A 12922-nucleotide genomic window follows, 5' to 3' on the forward strand; every position below is an offset into this window, starting at 1 on the left:
CACGAGAAAAAGGCTTGTGAAAAAAATGACTCCCTCGCATGGTTTTACCATCCCACCACCAGGTGGTGCTGCCGTACCCTCTACATCTCTACTTCCTGCTGCCATGCTGTCTGGCTTTTCTCCTTAGCAAGTAGACCTACAGTGACTATTTTTCTGAATCGCCTTCACCATTTTTTCCATCCTTGCAGCTTCCATCACAGTCAAAGATGAGCTTTTCTATGGGTTCCTGAGACCATGGCTGGGTAAGTACAAAACATGAACACCTCTCATTTACTTTACCCCATGCAATACACTCTCAAATCAAATCCTCTCTCACAGTCAAAGGAATATTTCCTATACTATATACAGTACTCTCAGATCCTCTGTCCTAGTGACAGTCACAGGAATATTTCCTATACTATATACAGTACTTTAGGATCCTCTGTCCTAGTGACAGTCACAGTAATATTTCCTATACTATATACAGTACTCTCAGATCCTCTGTCCTAGTGACAGTCACAGGAATATTTCCTATACTATATACAGTACTCTCAGATCCTCTATCCTGGTCACAGTTCCAGTAATATTGTCATACAGGACAGAGTCTTCTCCTGAGTAACGGAGAGGACTGGTCTCGTCGTAGACGTCTACTCACTCCTGCATTCCACTTCGACATCCTCAAGAACTATGTGAAGATCTTCAACCACTCCTCCAACATCATGCATGTGAGTCTATGGAGCAACAGCAGCCATTACGTGGGTTCATTTAAGTAGCAATCAAGAAATCAACTCATTTGGCCCATTAAATATGTTAGAGAAACAAGTAGTATAGTTTACAAGTTAATTTTTTTTGCATCAGCTTCTCTGTTTTTAAACTGCCCTCCGTAATTATTGGGACAGTGAAGTATTTTGTACTTATTTTAGCTCTATACTTGAAAACTTTGGATCCATATCGGGTGAAGAGTTTAGAAATTACAGCAGTTTTTGTACATAGACCTCTCATTTCAGGGGAGCGAACTAGTAAAAAGTTAAGTATTTGGTCCGGTATTAATAGCAACCAATGACTACATCAAATTAGTTTGATGCATTTGCTTTTTGTTTTGGTTGGGTTTCAGATGATTAGGTTTCAGATACAGTGTGTCAGACAGAGGTGGCTGGTGGGAGGAGCTATATCTGTTCAATTCCAGCTATTACAATGAGCCCGTCCTCCTATAGCTCCTCCCACCAGTCTCACCTGGTGTAAGAATGTAAGAGGTAGTGTGGCGATGTGGTGAGGTAGGCAACAAAAATGTCTCCCATAGAGTTAGTTGGACGACTTGTTATGGACATAACCCACTTTAGCATGTACATTGCCATTGAGTGATTCCACCATTTTAAAGAAGTCAACTTGGTGGGGATTCCTATGGGTTCTAAGTGACCAGCCAAATATCAGAGCATTGTCGCCTGGTTGCAGTGTTTGTAAATGGCTTTAAGCTATATCACTGCCATCTAGTGGCCACAATAAGTAAATGACACAAGATATGATTCAGGACTCCAGCACTGCAGGTGGCTGTAAATCACCAATATTAGCTTTAGGCTTTTTAAAAACACGAAGAAATAAGAAAATGGACTACTTCAAAATGGAGATAGAACTCAGTAACACTGAGGTTCTGTCACAGACACCTTAATAGCACAGATACAAAGATGACTCCTCTAATTAACTCTATGGCCTCTCCCCTGTTGGTTGGCGTCAGTCTAAGTGGCGCCGCCTGGTGGCCGAGGGAGAGAGCCGCCAGGACATGTTCAATCACATCAGCCTGATGACTCTGGACAGTCTGCTCAGATGTACCTTCAGCTACAACAGCAACTGCCAGGAGTGAGTAGTCTATGTTTAATATTACAAGTAACCTTCTACCTCTGATACTGAGACAAGAGTCCAGTAACCTTCTATCTCTGTTACTGACTGAGACAAGAGCCCAGTCACCTTCTACCTCTGTTACTGACTGAGACAAGAGACAAGAGCCCAGTAACCTTCTACCTCTGATACTGACTGAAACAAGAGCCCAGTAACATTCTACCTCTGTTACTGACTGAAACAAGAGCCCAGTAACCTTCTACCTCTGATACTGAGACAAGAGCCCAGTAACCTTCTACCTCTGTTACTGACTGAGACAAGAGCCCAGTAACCTTCTACCTCTGTTACTGACTGAGACAAGAGTCCAGTAACCTTCTACCTCTGATACTGAGACAAGAGTCCAGTAACCTTCTACCTCTGATACTGACTGAAACAAGAGCCCAGTAACCTTCTACCTCTGTTACTGAGACAAGAGTCCAGTAACCTTCTACCTCTGATACTGAGACAAGAGCCCAGTAACCATAGTCCCCTCCACCCTCCCTCCTCTATGTAACTCTGTCTCCATTCTCCCCTCTACCCTCCTCCTCTATCTAACCCTGTCTCCATCCTCCCTCCTCTATCTAACCCTGTCGCTACCCTCCCTCCTCTATCTAACCCTGTCGCTACCCTCCCTCCTCTATCTAACCCTGTCTCTACCCTCCCTCCTCTATCTAACCCTGTCTCCATCCTCCCTCCTCTATCTAACCCTGTCTCCATCCTCCCTCCTCTATCTAACCCTGTCTCCATCCTCTCTCCTCTATCTAACCCTGTCTCCATCCTCCCTCCTCTATCTAACCCTGTCGCTACCCTCCCTCCTCTATCTAAACCCTCCCTCTCTATCTAACCCTGTCTCCATCCTCCCTCCTCTATCTAACCCTGTCTCCATCCTCTCTCCTCTATCTAACCCTGTCTCCATCCTCCCTCCTCTATCTAACCCTGTCTCTACCCTCCCTCCTCTATCTAACCCTGTCTCTACCCTCCCTTCTCTATCTAACCCTGTCTCTACCCTCCCTCCTCTATCTAACCCTGTCTCTACCCTCCCTCCTCTATCTAACCCTGTCTCTACCCTCCCTCCTCTATCTAACCCTGTCTCCATCCTCCCTCCTCTATCTAACCCTGTCTCCATCCTCCCTCCTCTATCTAACCCTGTCTCCATCCTCTCTCCTCTATCTAACCCTGTCTCCATCCTCCCTCCTCTATCTAACCCTGTCTCCCTCCTATCTAACCCTGTCTCCTCTCTCCCTCCTCTATCTAACCCTGTCTCCATCCTCCCTCCTCTATGTAACCCTGTCTCCATCCTCCCTCTATCTAACCCTGTCTCTACCCTCCCTCCTCTATCTAACCCTGTCTCTACCCTCCCTCCTCTATCTAACCCTGTCTCTACCCTCCCTCCTCTATCTAACCCTGTCTCCATCCTCCCTCCTCTATCTAACCCTGTCTCCATCCTCCCTCCTCTATCTAACCCTGTCTCCCTCCTCCCTCCTCTATCTAACCCTGTCTCCCTCCTCCCTCCTCTATCTAACCCTGTCTCCTCCTATCTAACCCTGTCTCCCTCTCCCTCCTCTATCTAACCCTGTCTCCATCCTCCCTCCTCTATGTAACCCTGTCTCCATCCTCCCTCCTCTATGTAACCCTGTCTCCATCCTCCCTCTATCTAACCCTGTCTCTACCCTCCCTCCTCTATCTAACCCTGTCTCTACCCTCCCTCCTCTATCTAACCCTGTCTCTACCCTCCCTCCTCTATCTAACCCTGTCTCTACCCTCCCTCCTCTATCTAACCCTGTCTCCATCCTCCCTCCTCTATGTAACCCTGTCTCCATCCTCCCTCCTCTATGTAACCCTGTCTCCATCCTCCCTCCTCTATGTAACCCTGTCTCTACCCTCCCTCCTCTATCTAACCCTGTCTCTACCCTCCCTCCTCTATCTAACCCTGTCTCTACCCTCCCTCCTCTATCTAACCCTGTCTCTACCCTCCCTCCTCTATCTAACCCTGTCTCTACCCTCCCTCCTCTATCTAACCCTGTCTCCATCCTCCCTCCTCTATCTAACCCTGTCTCCATCCTCCCTCCTCTATCTAACCCTGTCTCCCTCCTATCTAACCCTGTCTCCTCTCTCCCTCCTCTATCTAACCCTGTCTCCATCGTCCCTCCTCTATGTAACCCTGTCTCCATCGTCCCTCCTCTATGTAACCCTGTCTCCATCGTCCCTCCTCTATGTAACCCTGTCTCCATCCTCCCTCTATCTAACCCTGTCTCTACCCTCCCTCCTCTATCTAACCCTGTCTCTACCCTCCCTCCTCTATCTAACCCTGTCTACACCCTCCCTCCTCTATCTAACCCTGTCTCCATCCTCCCTCCTCTCTAACCCTGTCTCCATCCTCCCTCTATCTAACCCTGTCTCCATCCTCCCTCTATCTAACCCTGTCTCTACCCTCCCTCCTCTATCTAACCCTGTCTCTACCCTCCCTCCTCTATCTAACCCTGTCTCTACCCTCCCTCCTCTATCTAACCCTGTCTCCATCCTCCTCCTCTATCTAACCCTGTCTCCATCCTCCCTCCTCTATCTAACCCTGTCTCCATCCTCCATCTAACACTGTCTCCATCCTCCCTCCTCTATGTAACCCTGTCTCCATCCTCCCTCCTCTATCTAACCCTGTCTCCATCCATCTAACCCTGTCTCCCTCCTATCTAACCCTGTCTCCATCCTCCCTCCTCTATCTAACCCTGTCTCCATCCTCCCTCCTCTATCTAACCCTGTCTCCATCCTCCCTCCTCTATCTAACCCTGTCTCCATCCTCCCTCCTCTATCTAACCCTGTCTCCATCCTCCCTCCTCTATCTAACTATGTCTGATGGCTCCTTTCCTTTCGTCCAGGAGTTCCAGTGAGTACATTGCAGCCATTTTTGAGCTGAGTACCCTGGTGATCGAGCGGAGAGGACGTATCCTGCACCACTGGGACTGTCTGTACTGGAGGTCCCCAGAGGGACAGCGCTTCAAACAGGCCTGTAGTGTAGTACACGGGTAAGAAGATTGGCTGAACATTTCCCTGAAATTCCAAGGTTTTCCTGAAATTCCTTTTGGAAGATACCTGGAAACTGGAAATCCAAGATTCCTCCAAACAGTATGTCTGGAATACTTTGGCATTTTCAGAAAGTAACTCAAGTTCTTACAACCCTATACACAGGTTCACCAGGACTGTTGTCCAGGAGCGCAGAGCACAGCTTCTCCACCGGGGAGAGCCAGAGAGCCACACTGACACCACAGGAGGGGAGGAGAAGAAGAAGAAAAGAGTAGCAGACTTCATTGATTTGTTACTGCTGTCAAAGGATGAGGATGGTCATGGTCTCACAGATGAGGAGATAAAAGCAGAGGCAGACACTTTCATGTTTGGAGGTTATCCTCGAGTGTTCAGATCCACCATATCCTCTACTGTATTTACCCTGGCAGTATATCCTATCATAAACTACTGTATTTACCCTGGCAGTATATCCTATCATAAACTACTGTATTTACCCTGGCAGTATATCCTATCATAAACTACTGTATTTACCCTGGCAGTATATCCTATCATAAACTACTGTATTTACCCTGGCAGTATATCCTATCATAAACTACTGTATTTACCCTGGCAGTATATCCTCTACTGTATTTACCTTGGCAGTATATCCTATCATAAACTACTGTATTTACCCTGGCAGTATATCCTATCATAAACTACTGTATTTACCCTGGCAGTATATCCTATCATAAACTACTGTATTTACCCTGGCAGTATATCCTATCATAAACTACTGTATTTACCCTGGCAGTATATCCTCTACTGTATTTACCTTGGCAGTATATCCTATCATAAACTACTGTATTTACCCTGGCAGTATATCCTATCATAAACTACTGTATTTACCCTGGCAGTATATCCTATCATAAACTACTGTATTTACCCTGGCAGTATATCCTCTACTGTATTTACCCTGGCAGTATATCCTATCATAAACTACTGTATTTACCCTGGCAGTATATCCTATCATAAACCACTTTGAGACTTTCTTCTCTCTCAGGTCATGACACCACGGCCAGCGGGATCAGCTGGGTTCTGTATAACCTGTCTCAGCATCAGGACCACCAGGACCGCTGTAGAGCCGAGGTCAACGACCTGCTACAAGACCGAAAGACAGAGGACTTAGACTGGTCAGCACCCGTCCGTCCGTCCGTCCGTCCGTCTGTCTGTCTGTCTGTCTGTCCGTCCGTCTGTCTGCTTGCCTGTCTGCCTTTGTTTCTGTCAGGGGACGGGTCATACCACAGGGTGAGGGCAGGGGGACGGGTCATACCACAGGGTGGGGGCAGGGGGACGGGTCATACCACAGGGGGACGGGTCATACCACAGGGTGAGGGGGACTGGTCATACCACAGGGTGAGGGAGACGGGTCATACCACAGGGTGAGGGGAGGGGGACGGGTCATACCACAGGGTGAGGGGGACGGGTCATACCACAGGGTGGGGGGGGAGGGGGACGGGTCATACCACAGGGTGAGGGGAGGGGGACGGGTCATACCACAAGGTGAGGGGAGGGGGACGGGTCATACCACAGGGTGGGGGCAGGGGGACGGGTCATACCACAGGGTGGGGGCAGGGGGACGGGTCATACCACAGGGTGAAGGCAGGGGGACGGGTCATACCACAGGGTGAGGGGGAGGGGACGGGTCATACCACAGGGTGGGGGCAGGGGGATGGGTCATACCACAGGGTGAGGGGAGGGGGACGGGTCATACCACAAGGTGAGGGCAGGGGGACGGATCATACCACAAGGTGAGGGGAGGGGGACGGGTCATACCACAGGGCGAGGGCAGGGGGACGGGTCATACCACAGGGTGAGGGGAGGGGGACGGGTCATACCACAGGGTGAGGGAGACGGGTCATACCACAGGGTGAGGGGAGGGGGACGGGTCATACCACAGGGTGAGGGGGACGGGTCATACCACAGGGTGGGGGGAGGGGGACGGGTCATACCACAGGGTGAGGGGAGGGGACGGGTCATACCACAAGGTGAGGGGAGGGGGACGGGTCATACCACAGGGTGGGGGCAGGGGGACGGGTCATACCACAGGGTGGGGGCAGGGGGACGGGTCATACCACAGGGTGGGGGCAGGGGGACGGGTCATACCACAGGGTGAGGGGAGGGGGACGGGTCATACCACAGGGTGGGGGCAGGGGGATGGGTCATACCACAGGGTGAGGGGAGGGGGGACGGGTCATACCACAAGGTGAGGGCAGGGGGACGGATCATACCACAAGGTGAGGGGAGGGGGACGGGTCATACCACAGGGCGAGGGCAGGGGGACGGGTCATACCACAGGGTGAGGGGAGGGGGACGGGTCATACCACAGGGTGAGGGGAGGGGGACGGGTCATACCACAGGGCGAGGGGAAGGGGGACGGGTCATACCACAGGGCGAGGGGAAGGGGGACGGGTCATACCACAGGGCGAGGGGAAGGGGATGGGTCATACCACAGGGCGAGGGGAGGGGACGGTTGATACCACAGGCCTTTCTCAAATAGGTCACATTTGTAATAATGAAAAGTTCCATCCTCTCCTCATCTCAACATGGCAGGAATGTTCTCTCATCGGTCTAGTTCTTTATATGATTTATATGATTCTTTACAAGGAGATGATACCAATTTAATAAGAGGAGTCTTGGATCTCTGTGGGCCAAGAATCCCAAAACCACAGAGAGGATACCACGTTAATAAGAGGAGTCTTGGATCTCTGTAGGCCAAGACTCTCAAAACCATAGAGAGGATACCACGTTAATAAGAGGAGTCTTGGATCTCTGTGGGCCAAGACACTCAAAACCACAGAGAGGATACCACTTTAATAAGACTAGTCTGGGGATCTCTGTGGGCCAAGACACTCAAAACCACAGAGAGGATACCACATTAATAAGAGTAGTCTTGGATCTCTGTAGGCCAAGACTCTCAAATTCCACAGAGAGGATACCACTTTAATAAGAGTAGTCTGGGGATCTCTGTGGGCCAAGACACTCAAAACCACAGAGAGGATACCACGTTAATAAGAGTAGTCTGGGGATCTCTGTGGGCCAAGACACTCAAAACCACAGAGAGGATACCACTTTAATAAGAGTAGTCTGGGGATCTCTGTGGGCCAAGACACTCAAAACCACAGAGAGGATACCACTTTAATAAGAGTAGTCTGGGATCTCTGTGGGCCAAGACACTCAAAACCACAGAGAGGATACCACTTTAATAAGAGTAGTCTGGGGATCTCTGTGGGCCAAGACTCTCAAAACAGACCAGTCCTTTCTGTATGTGTGAATGATCCATAAAAGAATGACTGGTGTGTTGTGTTTCTGCAGGGAGGACCTGAGCAGCCTCCCCTTCACCACCATGTGTATTAAAGAGTCTCTGAGACTGCACTCCCCCGTGTCTGCTGTCACCAGACGATACACGAAGGACATGACGGTGCCAGGTGGACGGGTCATACCACAGGGTGAGGGGGATGGGGACGGGTCATACCACAGGGTGAGGGGGACGGGTCATACCACAGGGTGAGGGGAGGGGGACGGGTCATACCACAGGGTGAGGGGGACGGGTCATACCACAGGGTGAGGGGGACGGGTAATACCACAGGGTGAGGGGGATGGGTCATACCACAGGGTGAGGGGGACGGGTCATACCACAGGGTGAGGGGGATGGGTCATACCACAGGGTGAGGGGACGGGTCATACCACAGGGTGAGGGGACGGGTCATACCACAGGGTGAGGGGACGGGTCATACCACAGGGGAGGGGGACAGGTCGTACCACAGGGTGAGGGGGACGGGTCATACCACAGGGTGAGGGGAGGGGGACGGGTCATACCACAGGGTGAGGGGAGGGGGATGGGTCATACCACAGGGTGAGGGGGGGGGACGGGTCATACCACAGGGTGAGGGGACGGGTCATACCACAGGGTGAGGGGGACGGGTCATACCACAGGGTGAGGGGGATGGGACAGGTCATACCACAGGGTGAGGGGGATGGGTCATACCACAGGGTGAGGGGGACGGGTCATACCACAGGGTGAGGGGGACGGGTCATACCACAGGGTGAGGGGGATGGGTCACACCACAGGGTGAGGGGGACGGATCATACCACAGGGTGAGGGGGACGGATCATACCACAGGGTGAGGGGGACGGGTCATACCACAGGGTGAGGGGGATGGGTCATACCACAGGGTGAGGGTGACGGGTCATACCACAGGGTGAGGGGACGGGTCATACCACAGGGTGAGGGCAGGGGGACGGGTCATACCACAGGGTGAGGGGGACGGGTCATACCACAGGGTGATGGGGACAGGTCATACCACAGGGTGAGGGGGACAGGTCATACCACAGGGTGAGGGCAGGGGGACGGGTCATACCACAGGGGAGGGGGACAGGTCATACTACAGGATGAGGGGGACGGGTCAGACTAAAAGGGGAGGAACAGGGCTACAACCACCAAACACTTTCTCTGTCTCCCCTACCTGCTCTGTCTAGACTACCTGCTCTGTCTAGACTACCTGTTCTGTCTACCCTACCTGTTCTGTCTACCCTACCTGCTCTGTCTAGACTACCTGCTCTGTCTACCCTACCTGCTCTGTCTAGACTACCTGCTCTGTCTAGACTACCTGCTCTGTCTAGACTACCTGCTCTGTCTACCCTACCTGCTCTGTCTAGACTACCTGCTCTGTCTAGACTACCAGCTCTGTCTATCCTGCCTGCTCTGTCTACCCTACCTGCTCTGTCTAGACTACCTGCTCTGTCTAGACTACCTGCTCTGTCTACCCTGCCTGCTCTGTCTAGACTACCTGCTCTGTGTACCCTGCCTGCTCTGTCTAGACTACCTGCTCTGTGTACCCTGCCTGCTCTGTCTAGACTACCTGCTCTGTCTAGACTGCCTGCTCTGTCTAGACTGCCTGCTCTGTCTAGACTGCCTCATGAATTACTGTTGTTGTCACGTTCCGTTGCATAATTCAACAAATGTGTAGATAGCAGGATACACTCTGATTAGAAATCAACACTCTTGGGTCTAGATTACACCTATCTTAACATTCTTTACTTAAACAATTTGAGTGTTTATTTTCAGAAGTTGCTTTCATTTCAGCGGATCTAATTTGTAAATATTTCAACTATGTTAAATTGTAACCTTTTTGAATTCCACGAAAAATGTAATTCTCTTTTTTTCTGACATACAATACCAGTCAAAAGTTTGGACACACCTACTCATTCAAGGGTTTTTCTTTATTTTTTACAATTTTCTACATTGTAGAATAGAGTGAAGACATCAAAACTATGAAATAACACATATGGAATCATGTAGAAACCAAACAAGTGTTAAACAAATCAAAATATATTTTATATTTGAGTTTCTTCAAAGTTGCCTTGATGACAGTTTTGCACACGCTGGGCATTCTCTCAACCAGCTTCATGAGCTAGTCACCTGGAATGCATTTAAATTAACAGGTGTTCCTTGTAAAAAATTAATTTGTGGAATTTCTTTCGTTTTCAGCCAATCAGTTGTGTTGTGACAAGGTAAGGGTGGTATACAGAAGATAGGCCTATTTGGTAAAAGACCAAGTCCATATTAAGGCAAGAACAGCTCAAATATGCAAAGAGAAAAACCCCGGAATGAGTAGGTGTGTCCAAACTTTTGACTGGTACTGTACGTGTGGAGACGGTGCGTTAAATCCCCGACGAAGCTTTAGCGTTCTTATAGGCTAAACGGAAAGGCAATGTAAACACAGGAAATATAGATAGCTGAAGAAGACAGATCTTCAGGTGGGCGGAGCCTGTGCGTTTCTAATACTAATGTCTAATGTCTTTTCCCACCTCAGGTAGCATCTGTCTGGTGAGCATCTATGGGACCCATCACAACCCTGAGATCTGGCCTGACCCAGACGTTAGTACAGTTTACTCCATCGACACTCAGGGCTCTGACGAGCTCCTAATATCCTCTCACAGTGCCACTGACAGTCACTTTAGTCTGATGGCATTTCACTCTTCTTCTCTCCAGGTCTACAACCCCATGCGCTTCGACCCTGACAACTCAAAGGACCGTTCATCCCATGCCTTCATACCTTTCTCTTCAGGACCTAGGTGTGTATTCTAATTGACATTATCTTTATACACATTAGCATCACAGCCCAGGCATAACATAGCCTAATGTTTAGAACCTGTTCCCTGATCCGCTTGTGCATGGCATGACAGTACAAACAGATCCGGAGACCAGGCTATGATGATACAGTATCAACCATCACCGATCATTCTGTGCTATAGGAACTGTATAGGTCAGAAGTTTGCCATGGCGGAGCTGCGTGTGGTGGTGGCGCTGACCTTGAGGAGGTTCCGTTTGACCCCAGGGGGTGGAGGTGAGGAGGCTACCCCAGCTGGTGCTCAGGGCCGAGGGGGGGCTGTGGCTGACGCTGGAGACCCTAGACGCCCCCCAGGACTAACCCCTGAACTCCTCTCTCCTCTATGGATCAGACATAGAGAAAACTGATTTTATGATTTTACTGTATAAACATACGCTGAGTATACGAAACGTAAAGAACACCTTAACACAGTAAAATACATAGTCCTGAAGCCGACAAATAAACAGTAAAATACATAGTCCTGAAGCCTACAAATAAACAGTAAAATAAATAGTCCTAAAGCCTACAAATAAACAACAGAATACATAGTCCTAAAGCCTACAAATAAACAACAGAATACATAGGCCTGAAGCCGACAAATAAAAACAGCAAAATATCCTGATGAAAATGCAGGTTCTCATGAATCGCTCTACTCAGCCTCCCTTTCCATCTGTCTTGACTTGAGCTATGACTCAACGTTATCAGGACAGAGAAACCACATACATGCTCATTGCTCTCTCAGATGGATATAAAATAAACCCGTACTTGTTGTTTCTCACAAGTGTATCAGGATGTGAACTCTGCAAGCAACGTTTTTCCACTCCGGGAAGGAGAACGGTAAATGACTGTAAATACATGCATTAACAGAAATGTAACCCAATGACGGTATGAACGGTACATCTACTATGCCTACTGGTTACATATGTGATGGAGAATTGAACAAAACAAACCATCGATGAGCAAACAATTCACAACAATGAATGTGCAATAGTTGTCAGGAGACCGCAGGGGGAACATTCTGTAGAGCTGAGAGCATGCATTCTGTAGAGCTGAGAGCATGCATTCTGTAGAGCTGAGAGCATGCATTCTGTAGAGCTGAGAGCATGCATTCTGGAGAGCTGAGAGCATGCATTCTGTAGAGCTGAGAGCATGCATTCTGTAGAGCTGAGAGCATGCATTCTGTAGAGCTGAGAGCATGCATTCTGGAGAGCTGAGAGCATGCATTCTGTAGAGCTGAGAGCATGCATTCTGTAGAGCTGAGAGCATGCATTCTGTAGAGCTGAGAGCATGCATTCTGTAGAGCTGAGAGCATGCATTCTGTAGAGCTGAGAGCATGCATTCTGTAGAGCTGAGAGCATGCATTCTGTAGAGCTGAGAGCATGCATTCTGTAGTGCTGAGAGCATGCATTCTGTAGAGCTGAGAGCATGCATTCTGTAGAGCTGAGAGCATGCATTCTGTAGAGCTGAGAGCATGCATTCTGTAGAGCTGAGAGCATGCATTCTGGAGAGCTGAGAGCATGCATTCTGGAGAGCTGAGAGCATGCATTCTGTAGAGCTGAGAGCATGCATTCTGGAGAGCTGAGAGCATGCATTCTGTAGAGCTGAGAGCATGCATTCTGGAGAGCTGAGAGCATGCATTCTGTAGAGCTGAGAGCATGCATTCTGTAGAGCTGAGAGCATGCATTCTGGAGAGCTGAGAGCATGCATTCTGTAGAGCTGAGAGCATGCATTCTGGAGAGCTGAGAGCATGCATTCTGTAGAGCTGAGAGCATGCATTCTGGAGAGCTGAGAGCATGCATTCTGTAGAGCTGAGAGCATGCATTCTGGAGAGCTGAGAGCATGCATTCTGGAGAGCTGAGAGCATGCATTCTGTAGAGCTGAGAGCATGCATTCTGTAGAGCTGA

The 12922-nt window shown here is 49.5% G+C and overlaps 1 protein-coding gene across 1 annotated transcript; it reads left to right on the forward strand.

Moving 5' to 3' along the window:
* Window positions 1-188: 188 nt before the first annotated feature.
* LOC121838820 (cytochrome P450 4F3-like) lies at window positions 189-11624 on the forward strand (the record flags this gene model as incomplete). Its single annotated transcript, XM_042312592.1, is given in 11 exon segments — window positions 189-242; window positions 577-704; window positions 1712-1833; window positions 4725-4871; window positions 5035-5243; window positions 5909-6038; window positions 8221-8354; window positions 10722-10786; window positions 10901-10983; window positions 11164-11241; window positions 11243-11624. Coding segments are annotated over 11 exon segments (1247 nt in total), but the record flags the coding sequence as incomplete, so codon positions are not given.
* Between the last annotated feature and the right edge of the window lie 1298 nt (window positions 11625-12922).

This window comes from Oncorhynchus tshawytscha, unplaced genomic scaffold, assembly GCF_018296145.1.
Source record: "Oncorhynchus tshawytscha isolate Ot180627B unplaced genomic scaffold, Otsh_v2.0 Un_contig_6218_pilon_pilon, whole genome shotgun sequence".
In the NCBI taxonomy this organism is placed as follows: domain Eukaryota; kingdom Metazoa; phylum Chordata; class Actinopteri; order Salmoniformes; family Salmonidae; genus Oncorhynchus; species Oncorhynchus tshawytscha.